This window comes from Triturus cristatus, chromosome 7 (genome assembly GCF_964204655.1).
Source record: "Triturus cristatus chromosome 7, aTriCri1.1, whole genome shotgun sequence".
NCBI classification, from domain to species: Eukaryota; Metazoa; Chordata; class Amphibia; order Caudata; family Salamandridae; genus Triturus; species Triturus cristatus.
Window position 1 is genome coordinate 953,690,078 of NC_140590.1, and position 21,588 is coordinate 953,711,665.

The following is a 21,588-nucleotide window of genomic DNA, read 5'->3' on the forward strand; positions in this document are numbered from 1 at the left end:
GGGAAGACCACCTGGAGAGGCCATAGAGGACTCACGTAAAACATGAAGGCCACAGGAGTTTTGTAAGTGTGACTAAAGGCCAGCATCAGGGTAGTGTGGGGAGAGAAATGTATGCACCTCAGTATCATCATCCTCAGCTGAGCTGTATCAGAGTCCGATCTGAATAAAGGTTAAATTCTGGCAAGTCTCCGACGATGTAGTCGTGGTGGCGCCAGGGGTTCATTTACACAACAGGGCTGCGCCTTTGTGGTTGTAAAGTGTAACACAGGCAGAATCCCTCAGAAGACGAGTCTGACTCCAGTGGTGGTGTCAGTCGATTCAACAGCAGTATTGCCAGACCCTCTGTCATCTCTGGTGAGCTGACAGCAGGCGAGTCCCTCAGCAAGGAAGAAGAGGCGAGGCCTGCTGCTGATGGGGGATCGGGCAGATGCTGAGCGGGGTCAGTCAGTACTGGCCATGGGGCTGGAAGGTGTACCAGAGGGACACACAATAATACTGAACATTGGCAGCATGGTCTCTTTGAAGGCTGCAACCTGCTGTGGATCTTAAGGTGGCCAGGGTAACCCGGGCAATTGTTTTCAAGGATGAGGATGAGTTTGGAGGAGAAGGGTAAAGCCAGAGTCAGATCCCAAGGATGGCCACTACCTGACCTTTCCCATCAACAGGAACATCCGGTAGTTGAGGAGTGTCTTTTATGGTGCTTCATTTGCTTCTTGTTGAAAGCTTTGGCCTTTAACTTCAACTTTGATTTTGACTTACCTGAAGGTGGTAACAAACGAAAATGGCCTTTCTTCTTGTGTTCTGCTGTGTAAAGTTTGGCCTCCTGCTCCCTGATTGCCTTTTCGGTGTGTAAGGGAGCATTTGGAGTTGCGCTTAGCCCAAAATACCACAGGCAGACACCATGTGACATGTGTTTGCAGCACATATGAAATGGCTGAACCCTGTAGTCTCCTCTGGTAACATCCCTGCTACACTGTCAGTTTTTGATTTTGAATAGAAATTGTTTGTAATCAAACAGATATCTGAGGTGCAGATATCCAGACCTGTATGAAGGGACACAGAAAAAAAGCAACTAACATTAATGCTCCGAGTTTAAAGGCATCTTCGGCGATGCACTTAATGGAAGGACTAGATCATAAGGATGTTTTTATTAAAAACTAGTGGGCACTGCACAGCTAGACAAGTTTGAAACTACATGGAGAACGACTGCCCTCTAGCCTACAGCGAAACAGGTAAGCCTTTTAGAATTAAAAGACTTCGCTTGTACTCGATATGGTCCTGTTTAAAACAAATGTGGTCCAGGAGGCTGGATTCCTGAGCAGGCCACTTGCATTCACTCTGCCACCCAGAAGCCCGATAGTTACGTCTTCAGAGACGTTCGCTATAAAAGTACACCACTTTTGTCCATTTTCTATCAAGCAACAGAGGTTCTGAATAGATCGGGCAGAATCAAACTCTAAATCACAGGCACTTTTCTTGGCAAAGCAAATAAAACAGGGCACACGGCTGAAATCCCACAGTGGAGCATTCCCTGTTAATTGCTGTATGGGTAGTATTGTGATGTAGGTGCTGGATACGTTTCCTCCGAGTGCTGAATCACACCAAGGCACTGGAAACATTGCTAAGGTGGAATCTGCATTCCAAACGTGATAAACAACTAAAAGAATGGGTTTCTTTATTAAGTGTGTACAGACCCCTCTTAGGTCGTCTCAATGAATGGCTGGCTCTTCTGTGACAGAGGGGACCCGGCGCTCAGGCTGGAGCTGGATCTCCTGGAAACACCAAGCTTGCACTCCATCCATGGGACCATCGTCCTCCATGGGCTGCACCCATCACCCGAATGCCTCTGCTCTGCTGGCATGAAGCTCTAAACACATTAAACGGAAGGAGGCCTGAGACAAGGAACTCCCTTGTGGCAGGGGACAGGGCTCACCCATACGCCCAGGCAATATTGCTTTCGCACTTGGGACTTGATAATCATATTGATGCTAGGTGATGTGTGGGTTCTCGATCATATGAAATCATTTGAGCAGCTCTCCGCAGACTGTTACCTACAGAAAACGCAGTTCTTTAAACACCTGCAGTTGCAACATGTCTTTGAACCATATCAAGACAAATTGAAGGAATTCCCATATTATCAGCCCCCTAGAGTCCAAGTTGACTATGGAACAGAGAGGTAAGAAATGCATATTTAGTATACACAAAGTCATAAATGATTAACAAACCTGACCTCCTTAGAAAACTACAGGAAATATTAGGGCCGGACTGGGGGCGCCGGACTGGATGACATTGATTGTGTGGTGGCAAAAATAGCCTTGAGGTCCCTGGCCATTTAATCTGCTTTAGACTGAGTCAACTGATGTCAGGCCGAGCACCCGGTAGTCACTGACTGCCCCGATTTGGAAAAGACTACAATTCCCATGAGGCGCAGCGCGCGACGCGTCTGAATGTGACGCATATGCTGTGCGCCGAATCCCTTATCTGTGAGCCGGAAGCGCAAACAGACGCTGGTTATTCCTCCTCGGCGTCCAGTCCTGGCGAGCCGTTGAAACGCTCCGACCCGAAGACCGGCTTCAGCGCTTCTTGACGCTGGACGTGAGTAGAAGTCGCAGAGCAGCCCTCGATCCGAACCGGCACTTTCCTTGTTCGCTCCTCTGTTGGAGAGACTCCTTGGCGGAGCCTCGTGCAGAGGAGCGCTAAAGCCTCTTGTGGTGCTGTTGGAAGGCACCTTCCTTGTTCGCTCCTCTGTTGGAGAGACTCCTTGGCGGAGCCTCGTGCAGAGGAGCGCTAAAGCCTCTTGTGGTGCTGTTGGAAGGCACCTTCCATGTTCGCTCCTCTGTTGGAGAGACTCCTTGGCGGAGCCTCGTGCAGAGGAGCGCTAAAGCCTCTTGTGATGCTGTTTGAAGGCACCTTCCTTGTTCACTCCTCTGTTGGAGAGACTCCTTGGCGGAGCCTCGTGCAGAGGAGCGCTAAAGCCTCTTGTGGTGCTGTTGGAAGGCACCTTCCTTGTTCGCTCCTCTGTTGGAGAGACTCCTTGGCGGAGCCTCGTGCAGAGGAGCGCTAAAGCCTCTTGTGGTGCGGTTTGTAGGCATCTCAATACCGTGGCAGTGTTCCCCACGACTGCTACACACCCGAAGGCAAGGGCATACTACCAGCACCTCAGTACTACGAAACCGTAAGACTCCTTAACGGGAGATATTGTTTAATTACTTCTCGCCAAAGTTTAGATACGTTTTGTTTGCATTATCTGGCATAACGGACCCACCACTGTGACTGAAAACAGTACCCACTGTATGGTTTATTCTCCTTTCATTCTGTTCAGAAGAAGGTTCAAGCGAGGGGGTCGAAGAGCTCTGAGTAGAATTTTGGGCTGTACCTGTGTCTTCCCCTGGACCCTCTCTCCTGACAAAACTGCATTGTTCTCTTCCGTTACAGGTAGGGGGTTGTCCCTGGGTAGAACCACGCTGCACTAGTTATTACATGTTCGTGAGACAGTGTTCCACCACGCAGGTTGATTGTGTGTTTTCTCGTTACAGATCTCCTTCCCTGCTGTCCCTACCCTTTCCTTCCCTCGCTCGACCACCTCACCAGTCTCTGTTATTCTATAATTCCGGACTTGGGGAGGTCGAGAGGTGGACCCCATTCAGCATCAGTACAACCCCGAGGAACACCGGAAGACGGAGCGTGACAACTGAATTACTTCCATAGAACTTACTTTCGTTCTATGAGAGTCTGGCACTTAGGCAAGGCCACACCCAACTGCTCACGCTGTGCCACACCCAGGGGCTCCTTTCTGCACGCTGTTTGGGAATGCTCTGTGATCGTCTAATACCAGAAGTCGACACACCAGGCATTGGGGATGGTGCTTGGCTACCCAGCTGACTTGGACCCAGTAGCCGTACTCGGCATAATGGAGGGCTGTGGGAGGAGGTCAAGGTGACACAATCGCTGTTGGTGGCCAAAAAGGGACATTGCACGCCACCGGAGAAGTGAAAAATCTCCTACATTTGGAAAGTTGACAGGAGGCATGAATTATTGCTCCAAAGCAGAAGACATGATTCAAGAGGCAAATAAGTCAAATAAACATAGAAGTTGTGGTCCCCAGGTGGGAGCAGCCCTACGGCATATGAGAAGAGAGCAAGATGCCCTGCTTGCTGTATATGACATGCATAATGTGACAGTGCTGGGTTTGATGTTCATTTTCTTTGTCATGTATGTATCTGGGTTTACATTGTTTAATATGTAAACAATAAAAGGTGTTGTAAAAAACAGAATGAAAAAAATGGATCCGGATCGACTGCAGGGATTATAAAGCTTCTGTTTAATTTAGATGAATAAACAATCTCCAGTTTTTCCAGTCTGCACAATTCGCCTGGGCAAAATGTGCCAAGAGCTTTTCAAGGCAGCTCAAAGTCACTATACAGTTGTTATGTTGCAAATCATAAAAGCAGCTTTCAGTACGCTTGTTATTTACGAATGAATCACATAACCTTTTCTTTCTCTAGGATGCCTTTACTTCTCTCTGTGGGAGAAGTTGTTTTAACAGGGTTAGAAGGTGAACTCGACAATGACTGCGCAGCTTCCTAATTTAAATTGTTTTTAAACTGCCTAAAAAAATAAAATTTTAAAAAGAATGGGCCCTTGTGTAATGTCACTGGTGCTCCTGTAAAGCGCTCCAATTCCTTCTGGTCGAGTTTATGCTATATAAAACTGCAAAAAAAATAAAACATTCATACCCTGTGTTAAAAATGCCTGCCATTTTATTTCTGTTACAATAACAGCTTTTATTTTCCAAGCTTTTATCTGGTGACAATAGAAGTGATGATGATGAGACAGTGGGCTGACAATGTTGCAACTAGCATTTTTGTCTCCTAAAATGCCTGTCTGTCTTTAGTGAGCCTCAAATGCAAGGAGGGTGTGGATAACAAAATTAGAAACCTTTTTTTAAAAAACTTTTTACGGAGTTGGCAAGTGGGTCCATTTTCTTGCGTGCCACCATCTTGAGCAACTACAATGCTGCTTTCTGGGGCTTTTTTAAACATTGTAAGTAAGAGCTAAACATCCCGACATGCAAAGCGCTGCTGGCTTGAAGGAGTCATGCATAATATAAGCACACTTCTACACTGTTGTAAAGTTTGCAAAGTGGCCTAGTCCATTTCTAATGCTGTTACTGATTGGACCGCATCTAAATCTGAATATTAACCCTGTTCAGCTATTTTGAAGTGAACTACTTCATCCACGTAATGTACTACAACAAGCTTTGGCAATGGCATCTGTTTTGACTTTTGAATACTGAAGAAAGAAAATGTTTTCCAAGCTTCACTAACAGGCAAGACAGTATCATGGATTGCAAAAATGGGAAGATGAATGTGACTGTGAGAGAGAACGTGCAAGAGAAAATGTATGTATGTGTGTGTGTGTGTGTCCGAGTATGTGAAAGTGCTAGTGTGGGAGTTTGTGTCTATGTTACCCTAGTGAGTGTGCTTTTGGCATACTTAAAAAAAGATATATATTTATGCAGTTTTGAAACAGAAAAAATATAGGCAGTGAGCCAACTGTTCATATACAATATAGGCATACACATCACTGACCCTGGCATTCTTGAGATTACTCTTGGCTTATGTCCATTTCACCCATGGAATATAGGTGGGGGTATTACTCACGTCAAAACACAGGCTCTAGCATACTGGAGGTAATTCTTGGCATATGGGTGCACCCGTGACAAAATGCTGGTGCTGATATACTGGAAGTAATTGGTATGCGGTCACACATGACAAAATGCGGATCTTCGCACACTAAAGCTAAGGTTTGCCATTTGTGGGTGCCCACAGACCATAAGGGTTATTTGTGGTCAAATTTTGGCACTGGGGTATTGTGTGTGTTTCTTGGCATAATGTTGGAATCCATGTCATATGACAGATTGTTGACCATGGCATAATTGGAGGTACTTTTTGACAAATTAGGACACCTAGGGCAAAATTCTGGCCCTAGAATACTAAGGATAATTTCTGACATATGGGGTTAAACCATGCAAATTTTGAAAAAATGGGGGCAATTTCCAGGGAGTGTCAGGCTTCCTTGGAATATCCTGAAAGTTATGAAATATTTCACGACTGCCCTCTCAGGTCCTATGGCTTTTTAGCCAATTTGTGTGAAAATTGTGCTTTAAAATGTATTATGTGCCCCATTTGTTTTCAAACTTTTCTCAGGGGAGAATCCCTTAAATGCTCCTAGAAGTAGTCTGGCTCGCTCACTTCACTCATTTGCTGTAATTCGGGGAAAGTTTTAGGCCCGTGACTGTCAACGATCACAAGTCAAGTACTACTGGTGAGTATGAGAAGATGGGGGAGTGTGTATGCGGGGGGAGTAAGGGCAGAGAATGGGCAATGAGCTTACTCGCATTGCCTCCTCCTAAAACGGATACAATTGCTTACATTTCTGAAGTTGATAAGCCTATCACACTATTATCCTACAATTCTTGCCAATTTACATTCAAAATTAGGTCATGTAACTTGAGCCTTACTAATAATTTCATGATCCTGGCTACATGCAAGACATAACTAACTAAAGGATATTCCTGCGTGAGAGACACATAGATCAGATAAATAGGCTTCAGGTAATGATGCGCAAAAACATTTGGTAGCAGCGCAGGATACACGACTGTCCATTCCTTCCAGGGGTAGGACCAGGAGGGATCGGGAAAAACAGAGTTGGATACCTGGCTTCATTAATAAAGAAATTTAAATACTACTTTTAGTGTTCTGCGAGTTGGTAGCAGGCCAGAGCCATTCAGCTCAATTAAGAGTTTAATTCAGCAATGCTTCCTGAAAAAGTCATAACTATCTAAATTAAAACTTTGAATCACTCTTTTTAGGTACGGCTATACACAGCTTAATTGTCTGGAACACCCCATGTCAACATCTTTTCACAAATCCTTCAGACAAGGGTAGGTCCCAGTCAGAAGCTGGCTTTTCCTGGATGGTTGCATTGTCCCATGTGTTTTCACGTTAGGTTTTGGGGATGGAGCATCCTGTTTTCAGACTGCCCATTCGATATAAAGTGTAGCCAATGTGTGTTCTTTCATGGATTTACTTGACTGACACAGCAACATTTTATTTGCTAATTTATGGATTTTCGTTTGGGAAGTGAATTTTTCATAGTGCTATTTACTAATCACACACGTTAATTTGTTTTACTCTGCTGTCATGATAACATGTTGTTGGATTGACAGCTTTTTGTTTACAAAGTAAAACTGTTCATGTACTCATACGTTCTTAAAGATACAATGCAAATGCTGTCCCTTTGTCAAAAATGTCTGCTTTGTAATATTTGTTGTGTATGCCTATTAAGTTCATCACGTACAATGGAAATTCCATCCTCTGACTTATTTCTGTAACATACTTTTGTGAACGTATGGCTTATCTACGCTAATGCAGTCTGTTCAATAGATGGGCCCTACACTCAGCTTTCACATTGGTGTAGCCCAAGATGTTGCTTCATCACAAGATTGGCTTGCTAGGAGAGCTGGGCGCAACACACACAAAGTCATCCAGCTATTACCACACAAAGCTAGAGCTATTGGGTTTTGGGTTTGGCTTCTGCCAAAGTTTGTTTTACTCACTTAGAATATATACATATAATAAAAATTACCTCTTGGTAACTATATTTATACATTTGAAGGAACACAGTCATAGTACATTATACTGAATATTTTATTTATTTATTTTTATAAAGAGTCCAATTATTTTTAACTATCTCCTTCTTAGATCACTTGTCATGTTACCATTTGAAAGTGTACTTTTTGTGCTTCAGGCAAATACACAAACACTTTCTTCACGATCCCCGCCTCTTCCTCCCTGAACGGTCTTGTATTGTAAAACAATATCTCAATCTATCGTAAGATTAGTGGTTGTAGATATATTGAAGGCACTTTTGGAAAGACCAGCATCTTCTTCAACAGGCAGGAGCTTCTCCTCATAAAGGACAATACCAGCAGCGCTTTAGAGTCTTTGGTCCTTGCTCATCCTCCAGCCTGAAAGTGAGAGTGACAGGCTGCTGATCTACCTTTGTGACATATATCCCTGCGGGAGGGAGATGCAGCAAAGTTCAACCTGTAATCCTGGAGTTAGGTGCATAGACACTGGCATCTAGTATTCTCCTGCCAAGAGACAAGAATTGAATTGATAGATAGACAGCACACCTTGTGTGTGTCCCTGCAAATGTGACATATTCCCGAGCCCACTGTGCGTAGAGACAAGGCAAACAAAATAAGTCAAACAAAAAAAATGGATAGGAACAATATTCTTGCTCCCGACAAGTGATTATCCCCACAATTTCCAAATGCCTCACAGTTTAAGCAACTAGTGACACCTGTACTCTTGATAGAAGATGTCCTGTCGGTGTACGAGAGACCAGATCCTAACTGAGGCCATAGCAGTGGGTCTTAAATGGCCCACAGGGCCCTGTGGAAGGTAGTGGGCTGAGTGACTCTGGCAGAAAACATAACAAAACACATCTCATTGGAAATGGCCCAAATCAAGTCACCAAATTGCGGAAGCCTGGTGTATAAGAGGCAGACGTGAGGTCAAGGAGCAGCAATTTCTATATGGTGGGATTGCCAGAACAAGTGTGGGGATCGAGCATGGACATTTTCAAGTAGGAGAAGATAAAAGAGGGCTGAGTCCAAAGGGTGTTCTCACTTTTTTTGTTGCAAGAACACAAAGAGTCTTGGGGCTCTTTCTCCGCCAAGGGCTTACTCTAGAGCTGTCATATTTTGCATTCTGAACTACTAGGACTTCACGCTGCAGCCAACAGCCACTGAGGGTCACTTCGCTTTGAGAACACAAGCAAAGTTTTTCCATGAATTCACTGAAGTGTGCAAATAAAAAGACATGGTTTGATGTCCTGAAAAAAGGAGATTAAGAACTGAAAATATGTTGCTATTTCGATCCCAATGAAGATTATACGAGGATTCTTTCAAACACCTTAACTAGCATGGAACTATTAGGGCAAACACCATAAAGGTGGCATCATGTACAGATCGAATTCTGGGAGAGGATGTGGCCTAACGGCTAGGGAGGTCGACTTCAAAGCTGGGGAACTGGGTTCGAGTCTCGGCAACAACGCTAAACATCCTGTAATTCTGGGCAAATCACTTAATCTCCCCGCGCCTAACAAAAAAATCAAATGAATTTGTCTGTCTGTAACGCAACTGGTGCTCATGTAAAGTGCTCTGATTTGTGCAATATAAAATTCCGAATAAAATTCTATTGCAGCGGCTCATCGAATAGGGTGGTGGACTAAAATGGGCCACTGCCATCAACATCACAGGCAGAGTCGCTAGGGGCCCTCAGACAGCATCAGGAAATAGGGTGCTCTACAACAATATTGAAGGTTAAATATAGACCTGCACTTATAGTGACTCCACGATATTTACCACTAACATGGGGAGTTGAGAGTAGTAAATCTATACTTTTGTCTGTATGCTTTCCTTGATGTTAAGTTTTTTGTAAAAACTGTGGAGTCGATATATGTGCTGGTCGATATCCCTGACCTTGATACTGATGTCATACAAACATGCTAGAAGACGGCAGACCAACAAAAGTCCCTGCATAGGTTTCCCACAACCTAGGCTAGAGGCAGAAAGCACTTCCTTAGGGTCCTATTTTGTCACATAAAACACCGAAGGGAGCAGATTGTTGACTACTGCCCAAAGAGAGGCCTGAATCAGGATCATGAGTTTGGAGAGAGATCTCAGGCAAGGATATACCATAGAATCAAATTGGTTCGGCTGTCATGGGGAAGTGCATAGGTGCGTTATTTATACTAAGCGTGCATCTTTGTACAGATGCACTGTGTGAGTGCAACCCAACTCCTGAATTGCTCCCAATCCGGTCTAGGCACAACAGGGGAACTATTTAGCTTCTCTATAAGCAGAACCAGAGGGGTGGATAGTGCTGAACTCACTTTGACAATGGACATGAAAGTTGTAGTTCTTAGTTGTAGGACATGCCTAGCCTGCCTGTCTGGTTAGCGTGCAGCTTATGGGGAGCTAGGACCCAGATCTGCGGTACCATGCCACAAGATCAGATGGGTGCAAAGTTTGACACCTGATTCAGGCGTTATCAGGTGCTTGCTGTGGGGCAGATGGAAAGGACTGATTCGCAGGGGAGCATGTTTGGTTAACTGAACTCTCAGACTGATGACAATAATGGGTTACAGAATACATATGATGACCAGGAACATCAGTGGACTGAACACTTAGATAAAAATTAGCTCAGTTGGGTCATACCTGAGGCAACATGCTGTCCAAAATGTGTTTCTACAGGAAACGTCTAATATAGGAAAAACTAGGAAAATCCCTAAAACACGGAGGCGTCGTTTAGAGTTCACTGAGTGAGCACCCAAATCCAGTGGAGTGAGAATTCAGGTGCCACGGGGAACAGCACTAGCGGTGGTGCATGTTGAAATAAATCAGGAGAGCATTGTTGATTCTTTCCATGAATGGAGTAGCACTTGCCTATTAAATGAACACACACAACACAGATGATATGTCCTTTTTTCAAGTCTCAAATCTGAGTGAACTGTGTACACCACATGCACACATATTTATGCTGCTGGTTGGAGACTGCACTTCTGTACTGGGCATGGTGATATGCAAGTACCCCATAACAACATCGCAAACAGCACACGGCCAACACCATGAAGAGGATCCCTTACAATATGCCTGTGAATGTCGCAGAAGTTTCACAAGAGTGCCAACATTCAAACTATTTCCAGAGATACTGAATTAATTGGCATGGAGGAGATGTAGGGTCAATTGGACAAGCTGAAACTTACACAGGAGGAAAGCAGTACACAATTACCAGACTAATAATGCTATATTCTGACCGCACGGCTGCAGTTTACTGGGGGATGGTTCACAGATGAATAAACAGGGAATTGTAAGAAGATGTGGCACTAGAAACCAACCAAACTGAACGCGTATTCACCTTAAATTTCGTTTTCAAATCCCTCCCCTTTCTTAGTCATTAAGGATGAGCCCAGCGGTGACTACAACATATCAGGGACATATATGCCCCAAAAGCTACTGCTTTGGGGTTACCAAACTTCAAGAAGGACACTAGAGACAAGGAAATGTCACATTCAGGATTGAGTGTTTGCAAGGGTGCCACTCGTGTTAAGGAAAATGACTCAGGTTACACTGGCTTGTGTTCAACATCGTATATAGTGCCATTTACTGCCCTAGAACGCCATAGAGTGACCACTGTCCCAGCGGTCCCCGCTATAAGAACTGAATGCCAGGTCAAGTTGTGTACACTGTTTTGCCTGTCGCCAACAGGCAACGGCTATGTTACGTGTCAGCCGTATTTGGCTAGACGTGTTTTTCATTCGGTGCGAGAATTAATCAAGACAACTCTAAAAACTATAGCAGAGGATTGTGATTAACCCTTTTTACACAGTAAAACGTTTGAACTTATGATAAAGCATCGCCAATCTACTGTTATCAACTCCGATCAATCACTATCTTTAGGGAAAAGCAAAAATGGTCCTTGTAGATGATCAAATTAAAACCAAAATAATGTACAGTTCAAATTCAAGCCATATTTCAAGTATTTGTTGCAGAAATTGCAAATAGTCCAGAATGCAGCAGCCTGTCTGATACTCCATCATACCAGACGTGCGTCGATGACGACCCATCTTATCAATTTACATTGGTTACCTGTTGGGAAAAGGATCCTGTATCAAACATTGACACTGATGCACAGAGCTCTCCATCAGTCTGGGCCAGAATACTTGTCCAATAGGGTTCAATTTTATTCTCCCCTTAGAATACCACGGTCATCTTCAGGTCATCTTGTTAAGGTAGGTCCCCAGGGATAGGCGAGCAAAACCAGGAGGCAGATCCTTTGCCCGCAAGATTGGAATAGCTTGCGGGCCAAGCTACGGTTAGAAGTGAGTGAAGGGTCTTTTAAACTGCTGAGAAGACTTGGCTTTTTACTCTTTGATTGTTCCCTTTTTCTTCTGCTTTTGCTTGTTCTCTAGCGCCGGGACAAGCCTGGGAGTAACCGCGCGCTTTACAAGTACCACAGTACAATTCAACTCAATGATAAATGAGTGCAGGATAAAATACCAATACCAATGTTGTAAAAAAATAAAATAAACATGTCATTCATTCACTGGTTATGCAGGAAGTGTACAAGAAAAGAGAACATCAAACATAAAATACCTTGCCAGTTGTGTGGCCATAGAGGCCAAATAGCTCTCGTAGCCGCTCTTCACTGATGGCTTCTGGTTTGTCTATCTTGTTGCCAAGTATTAGAATGGGTACATTGGAAATTGTTTCATCAGTCAGTAGTGCCTGCACAAAGAAAATAGCTTAGTTCCAATCTTACAACAATTCGTAGGAATAGACTCACTTTGAATATGTAGGGAGGTTTACCATTTAACATTCTGCTATCTTAGGCTGTAATAATTTCACCTGGATATCGGCGATGCAGCGTGCGCAAGGTAAATAGTTTTTTTAATTTATTTAATTACTTTCCTCCATTCCGTCGTATGTCCGAGTTTACTAACCCCCTTGCTCCTCCCCTGCCCCGTCCCGCAGCACGCCCAATGCGACCCGCCACTGCGTGAAGGAGGTGAGCTTTGGTGACTGTGATCAATGACTGCACTAATCACGTTTGTTTGAGGTGAGACTAGCAGGGCAACTTGGAGGCTTCAGATCTAGGGCAGCCCAGGGATGGCCTCAGATTGCACACAGTTTTTTTCTGTACATGTTATGGACCCCGTGAATTAGGGGTCGTTATGGGTGTCAGTTGCTACCCCTGGTTGCTTTTACGAAACCTGGCACTGACATTGTAACCCAAGTCAGAGATCGTAAGTGCAGTGGTAGGGACGTGAAGAAATAAATAGTTTCTTACCTGTAACTCCTGTTCTCTTGTAGGGGATTTTCCATTATAGTCATAAGCACTGAATAGTCCTGCCCACGTGTGGGGACCCCGGAGCACTTTTTCACAATTAATATTCTTAAGTGTAGGTGTTCGTCTTTCTTTGGGAAGTCTGCAGAGTGAAACAAATTATTATAGGAATAGGCTACAATGGCCCAATTCTTCATCTTGTACTTAAAAAAAGGGGGCCAGGAGAATTGTATATGAGTATAATTTCATGATGTTTTTATAAAACAGCATAAAGCTTTTTCACACACACCCTTTCTTTGTTGATAGAGTATAGATATGAAGGGGAGCAGGACAGTGTAGCCCATAGTATGTCATTATATGAGTTAAAAATAGAGGCTGTGCCTTTAAGAACCCAGGGACCGCCAGTGAGTATCCCATAATGCTCAGCAGGTGGCAGTTGCTTCAGTTCTTTTTGAGGTGATGCATGATAATATTTAGGTCTCATGGTTACCTCTGTCCACTACACCAGGAAGGAGGGGTGGTTGCTTATGACTATAATGGAAATTCCCCTACAAGAGAACAGGAATTACAGGTAAGAAACTATCCTTCTCTCGTAGGAGATTTCAATTGATAGTCATAAGCACTGAATAACCCATCCCTACTAAGAGTGGTATAGAGGACAGAGGATCAACTAAGGTAGCCATTTAAGCAAATAGATTTCTGAGGGAGGCCTGTCCTACTTGAGCATCTGCTCTAACATCAGAATCTAGGCAATAGTGCTTGGTGAATGTATGAACAGATCTCCACATGGCTGCTTTGCAAGTTTCCAGTATGTAGACATTCCTCAATAAAGCAGTAGTAGCTGCCTTACCTCTACTGGAGTGTGCTTTAGGTTTAGCTGATAGAGACGTGTGAGCTTTTTGTGCCATCTCATCATTCCTGTGGCTTCGGAAGAGGGTAGTACTGGAAAATGGGAGATTCAATATCCTCTGTTGAGACTCTGGCTTGAGGGATGTGAGGCCAAGACAAGAATGCCTCCTCTGAACGATGCTGTGCCAGTACCCATGTGCTGCTAATAGAGAAGAGTCTGCTGCAGCACTAATGATTTGATTGGAAACCATGAATCCTTCATTTAGGATTTCCATGAAGTCATCCCGTTTATCTCTCGGGAGATGTTCCGCAAACTGCTGGATGGATTCCCATAGTGCCCTGTCATACCTGCCGAGAAGTGCAGTTGCACTGGCTGCTTTAATTGTAGTTGCTGCAGTGCTGAAACTCTACAACCCACCAAGTCTAACTTTCTACTTTCCTTATCGGGAGGTAGAAATGGGAGTAATGGCATGGTGCTTTTTTGCCGCCACTACAATCACTGAGTCTGGAGTTGGGTCAGTATGGAGAAAAGCACGATCTTGTTCAGAGGGAGATATTTATTTTGAAGCCTCGATGGAGCTGGTTTAATTAAGGCTGGAGTTAGGAAAAGATCCATAGCAGGTTCTAGAAGACCTGACACTAGTGGCAGTAATGGTCTTGATGCAGACTGTGTTGAAGTGTTTCAAATATTACTGACGTTGTAGGAGTTGGAGTCGACATAGCAATGGTGGGGAGGTGGGGAATCTGAAAGTGAGGAGAGTATCATCTGGTAGAAGTGGAAGATGTATCTGTGGTATCATGTCTACACCAAGACCGTTGTGAATAGTGATGATGGCGGGGACGCCTAGAAGATGGTAAGGGAGTGATTGGTGCCAGTGTAGGAGGCACTGAGGTATTGGAGGAGGTGGTGAAGGAGGTTGAGGAGGAGGAGATGGCACTGGTGGAGGAGAACATGGTTCGACACTTTAAAAAGGGGAGTATGTTCTGGAATCTCCAAATCTGGATTTTCTATTGCCTCCTGCAGCCTTGTCGACGTTGAAAGGGTTCTCGACCGCTCTGAACACCGCGACGTTGACCAGCCTGTCGATGATGATCTTGGAAGGTGCCTGGACTTCGGTGTGGACCTTGAAGGAGACCTTTGACGGCGCCCTAATGTCTAACAGGATCTCAATGGCAAGCGTTGTGGGAGCCTCGTAGTCGATGGACTCTTCGATGTCGAACGAGGCCTGTACGGCGACGGTGTTGTCATCAACATTGATACATCTTGCTTCGATGATGATCTACGTTGCTTCTTCTACATCAAACCTTGTATTGACAGCGAACAGGTAGGTGCTGTATCGCTTCTTGACGTCGAACCTCTCAACGTCGACTGGGACCGATGGCGTTTTTCTGCAGTTTTCTTCTTTGCATACCCTTCAGAGACAGATGACAAAGCCCTAATAGAGGACTGGCCCTCTCCTCACCCGAGGTCCCTCTTCAGACTGTGTCTGTTGTCTTCTTCGCTACTCGGTACCACAGAGGCGAATTTTCTCCCTGTACTTCAGGGTGCGTCTTGTCTTGAGAAGTTCCTGCAGTGGTGACAAGACCCAGGAACATGACTCTTTGGGAGGCAGATAATACAAACCTCACGAAGATCTGTTTTAGCGTTTTTTTTCTCCCAAATGATGGGCATTTGTAAAACAAAGAAGGCATTTTTCTGTCAAAATACCTCAATTTTCTGTCAGGAAAAACTGAAAAAGCCAGAGTGAGACCAGAAATGTTGAGTGAAATAGTTGTCAACAAAATTGACTTGAAAGGTTTGTGGAGAAAAAGTCAAAACTGGCCGAGCTCAATGCTCCAGGGTCCTGTCAGCAGGAGCCGGAAAAAAGAACTGAAGCAACTGCCACCTGCTAAGCATGATAAGATACTGGTAATCCCTGGGTTCTTAAAGGCACAGCCTACATTTTTCACTCAAATAATGACAGACTATGGGGCTACACTGTCCGGCTCTCCTGAATCTCAATACTCTATCTTAAAAAGTGTTGTGAAAGAGATTGATGCTATTTCATAAAAACATCATGAAATTATGCTCATATACAATTCTCCTGGACCCTTGTTTAAGTACAAGATGAAGAATTGGGCCAGTGTAGCCTATTCCTATAGGGTGCATATTTTTTTTTCTCAAGTGACTCTGCAGACCTTCCTGAAGAAAGGCGAACATTTACACTTAAGAAGATATATTTTGAAAAAGTACTCTGAGGTCCCCGCACACGGCTGGGACTATTCAGTGCTTATGACCATCAATGGCAATCCCCTATGAGAGGAATTGAATTTTGTTTTCCAAGTGATACTTTATTGTTTTCAACTTTCATATTGATACAATACAATAGATATTTTAGGCACGGTTCTTATTCTTATGGTAATTACAATTTCACATATATTCCCTCTAAGTTAATGGAGTCCTTGGTGTAAGGTGTCTCACAATCACTTGTCTATTTTTGTGCAGAGTCTGTGCTATCCTGGTCTTGTCAGTTGCACCAACAGTCTTTGAGTTTCAAACATGAGAACCTTTAAAACTTTGTGAAGTCCAACTGGTGTTGTGGTGGGTCAAATGTATTCAGCGCGGTCTAGTGTTTTATGCTCATAATAGTTCTTCTCCCCCAGTCTACATCAAGTTTGGATCCTCCTCATGTGTCTACCGCATAATTATGTGTCTATGTCATAGAGGGTGAAAAGCCACGGGGAACACCCTGGCATGGGAGGGGATGAGGCCATAGGGAAGGGGAGGGGGCATGGCGCTTCTCAGCTGACTCTACTATTACATTAGCTCTACTTCATTGCCTAATGCATTGCTTATGTGTGTGGTTTGGTGAAGGGGACGTAAAAAATGGACTTTTGTAACAAAGATCGCATTCTGAAGTTCCCATCCCTTGTCCACCCAGAGACCTTGAGAGGGAAATAGTAGAAGGGGAAAAGGAGTGAGAGCTACTAAATCCTACCACTCCATATTACCAGAACAGCTACCTAATTGCTGCTAAAGGGCAAATGAATGACAATGGTATGAGAATATTTTCTCCCTCTCTGGATTGGAAGAGAGAGGCAAATACTGGCAAGGACACCTGTTGCAACCTCTTCCTCCCCAAGAGAATATACAGATGGGTAGGCCTGCAATCACCAGGGGGCAGCCATAAGTGGTGTTGAAAGTGCAATGGCACCTAGTGGAATGAGGGTTCTATTTGGTCCCAAACATGACTTTTACTACCTAACCGCAGTTGCATGTCTGAATGTTGTCTCAATAATATTGTGCAACCTGAATATCATGGTCAAATTATCGAGGACTAAAATATTGGCAATATATTATATATACATATATAAGTTTAGGGTTACTTTACGTAACTATACATCTATGTACTTCTACGTACGTAGAAGGGGCAAAGTCATTGAGATTCAGTGGGTGTGGATCTCAAATTTCCCAATCAAAAAAGTGGTGGGCCACAGCATGAAGCAATGAGATGACTGAGGTTTGGAATGGACTATTTCGACGAGGAACAGGGTCAGTACTGATTTGCATTAAATTGGCCTTGATCTACAGTGGCACAATGGGAGAAAACTATGGCTTCGAATGCAACCCTCAGCGATTGCCAGCGGTTAGACTATTTGCAAGCATTCGTCCCTTCACCGTTTGGGTTTTTCATTGCCAGTAGTATGCATTGAAGCCTGACAATGCACAGCTTTATAGCAGTAAATATGCACACACACATGGAGTACTTATATGGGTGCAGATTTATTATTTTTTGGGTAAAGCAGTCACTATATAAATTTAAATTTCCGCTCCAAACAATGAACAAGTTAAAAGCTCTTAATCAAATGAAAATGACAAGAAAAGCGAAACAGACATAGCAGACACAACTTAAGGCCTCCAGACCTAATTACCAAGCCAACAATGCATTTGGGGGAAGTCACATCCCAAATACCCCCTGAAAGTATTGCCCCTGGCTGTCCCAAATGAGCCTGGTAGTTTTCCCTGGGAACTCATGACTACGGTTGCACACAACACAACAGCTTGGTATACCTGCCCTGGGGTCACCTAAATGTATTTTCACTGTACACACTATTCTTCATCTCACCTACGAGAAGCCTTGCTGGTAGAGTTGTCAAGCTGGTGCAAGTGGGCAGGACTCCATGATTCCCTTCTCTCCTTTTACAAATCAAGGGAATGACAGCCCCATGTACTAAGCCCGAGTAGCATATAGAGGAGAGCGTACAGTCAAATTAATAGGATGAGACAACCCATGGATTAGATTTGGCTCTAAGACCTCCGTGCACGAGCCTAGCCATGAAAACGTTGGACATGTATATTGTACATGTCAAGATTTTATACAGTCTCTTCAAAATTAAAAAAGTGAATTTCACATGCGGAAGCATTTCACTTTAGTAGATCAGAATAAATCACTGCATAGGTAGACATTTATTATAAATATTTTTTCAAAGTGAACTTACAAACATTAATGACTGACCGCAATGACACTGCCATTAGTGAACCAGGAGGCAAGCCAGTAGTCATGCAAACCCAAAATATTGCCTAGATTCTTATTATAGATGGAGCAACGTTATAGTCTATTAAATCCAACATAAGAGGTGCTTGTACAGCGGCATCCTGAACTCAAGTATGTATACAGCAACCAGTGACAATCATTGGAGCTTTGCGCTTTCTGGTGCCAGTTCTACTTAACATTTTGAAAACTCGTATCTCTGGATCCTCTTACTGGATGTCATTTTGGTGTCAATTTATTTAGTAGATTTTACTCTGCTTTTCTAATTCGATTTGGAATATCAATTGTTTTGCATTTTGACTTTACTACTATTTTGGTACTGTATAATTACTTTACTTATTGCCCACAGTTAAGCCTGTCTGCTCTGTGCCATAACTACCAGGTGTTGGGCTCGGGTTAACATAGTGATTTTGAGGGTTCATCCTGACAAGGGTTGTGATTTTTCCTAAAAGTGAGTGATCACCAATCCCAATTAATAATCAAATCTTTTACACTCTCACAAACAGGATCTCCAAATTGATATTGGATGTGGGGTTCCCGATAATGGTAGTCGGCTTCCTCTGCCAATTTACCACAACTCTTGAAGGAGATACATATCTTCCTGAAGCAGTAGTAAGCTGGTGCTCCTTAAGGCAGTGGGTCATACCTGACACAGTTGGGTTGAGGAAGGGGGCAGCATAGCAGAGATAGCCGTTACCAGGCCCCACTGAGGTGCAGTGTATGCCAGGGATACATCGATCCACTGTGATCAGAGATTTCTTGCCCTGTCCCGTCTGTGGTTACTCATGCACTTGATCCACCTCTACCACAGGCAGTGTACCACAATATTGCAATCAAAATATCGAACAGGGCATGGCCTGCACAAGATGGTCAACAGGACTGGCTCCTAAGAGGCTCCTGTCGACCACTGTATTATCCTGTGTAATCCTGCTGTATCTTCAGCCGCCAGGGCAGTGCTTAATTTGAGACGGTGGTTTCCGGTGCTCGGCAACGGCACTTAATTGGCAACTCCGGCACTTATGACAGTCTGCCACATGTTAGTGCTGTTTGTCTAGTTTGAATACTAGCACAACAGCAGTGGTTTAATAATTCAACATACATTACAAATGATTAAAACCTGCTGCCAAAGCCATTCTTATGAATTTGGGGGCCTGGAATAGTCAGAATTGTCACACTTGTAGGAGTGTGATGGTTAGTAGCTGTGTTGATACTGTAATTTAATTGGCGGCACTGACAGCGGCAATGGGTAGTGCAAGTGGAAGTGGACTCCTGACAAGGGGCCCTGACACTTCTTTTTTTACAAATTAAGCTCTGAGCTGGGGGTTGCTTTCGCGGTGTGCGGCATTGCTGAGAACCCCCTGCACCGAGGTATTGAGTTTCGCGCCGCGGAGGAGCGTGGAAGAGCACAATGATAGCTGTGGCCCGCACTCGGTTTCGAGAGTTCGGCTCCTTGTGGCTGGGCTCTAACTCATGTCGCGACCAGTGAGGCTGCCTGTGGTGTTGCGGTGCCGGGAAGCTTTCTCCACAGCTAGCCGGATTGTCTTTGGGAAGCGGAGGCTTATGGACTATGTCGCCGGTATTGGCTGACTTGTTGCAATAGACTGGTGTGCCGTACCCACAGGGGATAATATCATGGAGCCAGCGCCCGGCCAGGACGGCGGGCGCTGGAGAATCCTTTGAAGTGAGTTTGGAGCTGTGCTGGTGTGATTTTGGCCTGTTAACAGAGCGGAGGAGTGTGCGGGTGGGGTCGGGTCTCATGGTCAGCCCCCCACATTATAGTGAGGAACGCTCCTAGTTGATCTACCCGGGCAGCATCAGAAGTTCCAGATTACTTCTGCACATGACCCCTTGGACCTAGGGGTATTGCACACGGGAGGGCTCTGTACATTTCCTCCTCCCATTGCTCTGGCGCGTGCAAGTGGACATCGCTAACCTTCGCTGTATGGCCACTGCTGGCGCCTCTTGCCAGGCAAGTGATACTCTGGGCATTCCTGCACCGATGATGGCCCCTGCAAGAGTTTGGGGTGTCTTGGGCAGACTGTATTGATTAGAGTGGGCCCAAATACTTGAATCCTTCAGGGGTGTATCACCGAAACTGGAGGGTGTCACTTTTCTTGAGGGAGTGCCTGTTTAGTGTTTTTTGGCCCCTTGTGAACCTATGCTGCACCGGTGACTGCGGGTTGGGTCAGTGTGCACCTCCTCCATTTAAGACTCCTGTGATGAGCAGAAACAAGACAGCCGGGCAGAATACCATGGAACAATACATGACCCAGGCGACCCCCTTGCAGCGCTCTACGTGACAAACATGTGACAGGGGTGATCAGGAGACTGGATTTGCCTACTGAGTAATCTACTTATCCAGAATTGGTTCTGGCCATTTAAGGTTACAGGGAAGCTTTGCAGGGGAAAATTGAAACAGTGGCCATTGAGGTAACCCTCCTTAGCACAAATTTATGTAAATTGTCTGACAAGGTGAGGGTGGCTGAGGGATCCATTGTGGAGCTTCATGCGAAGGTGGACACTTTAAAGAAACCATTGGCTAAGTTCACATCCAAAACTGGGGTCTTGGAAGCCTGGGTGGAAGATGCAGAAGGGAGATCCTGCCACAACAATGTGAGACTCCTGAGGTTCCCAGAGTGTGCTGAGGGGATTTCAACAGAGCACTTTGTTGAGCTCAGGATCCGCAACACCCTGAAAACATGCAGATTAACTTCACTGTTTGCCATCGAGAGGGTGCATTGGGCTCTGGTGGCACCCCCAAGGCAGGGCACACCGTCGCAGGCTATAATAGCATGCATATTGAACTATGAAAAAGACAGGGACTGCATTTTGCGTGCTGCCAGAGAAGTAGTTCATTACCGGTTTGAGAATCATAGAATCTCCATCTATCCTGACTACACTAACAAGGTTCAAGGATCTCAAAAAACCTTCCTGGAGGTCAAGGCTAAGCTACGATCAATGGGTTTCCGCTATATGCTTCTGTACCCAGCTAAGCTGCAGGTGCTGGCTGGTGGCAGGTCTCACTTCTTTGACTCTTCGGATGATGTGTGGAGTTGGTTGGCGGTATGGGACAAGGTGCCCAAGGATAAGACTAGTTCCTGGAAGTCCGGAGCCCAGGACTCGGGTAGGGCTCGTACTCCCAACTGGAGGCTGCTCGAGGAGACTGCAGGAGGGGCCAATCCCTTCCTGATGATGGCCCAATAAGAGTTATCATCCAGTGGGATGGCACCATGGCACTGGCTCCAGGAATTGGAACTGGAAGGTGAAGTGCACACAAACAAGAGTGC

The 21,588-nt window shown here is 44.7% G+C and overlaps 1 protein-coding gene across 7 annotated transcripts in view; it reads right to left on the minus strand.

The window, feature by feature from the left end:
• The window catches only part of SAR1B (secretion associated Ras related GTPase 1B), a 368,801-nt gene that overhangs the window by 18,277 nt on the left and 328,936 nt on the right, over positions 1–21,588 (minus strand). For all 7 annotated transcript variants that reach the window (XM_085617978.1, XM_085617982.1, XM_085617979.1 and 4 more), the window contains one exon: positions 12,230–12,361. In XM_085617978.1, the coding sequence (XP_085474104.1) occupies positions 12,230–12,361 (132 nt within the window). The remainder of the gene's footprint in view (positions 1–12,229; positions 12,362–21,588) is intronic.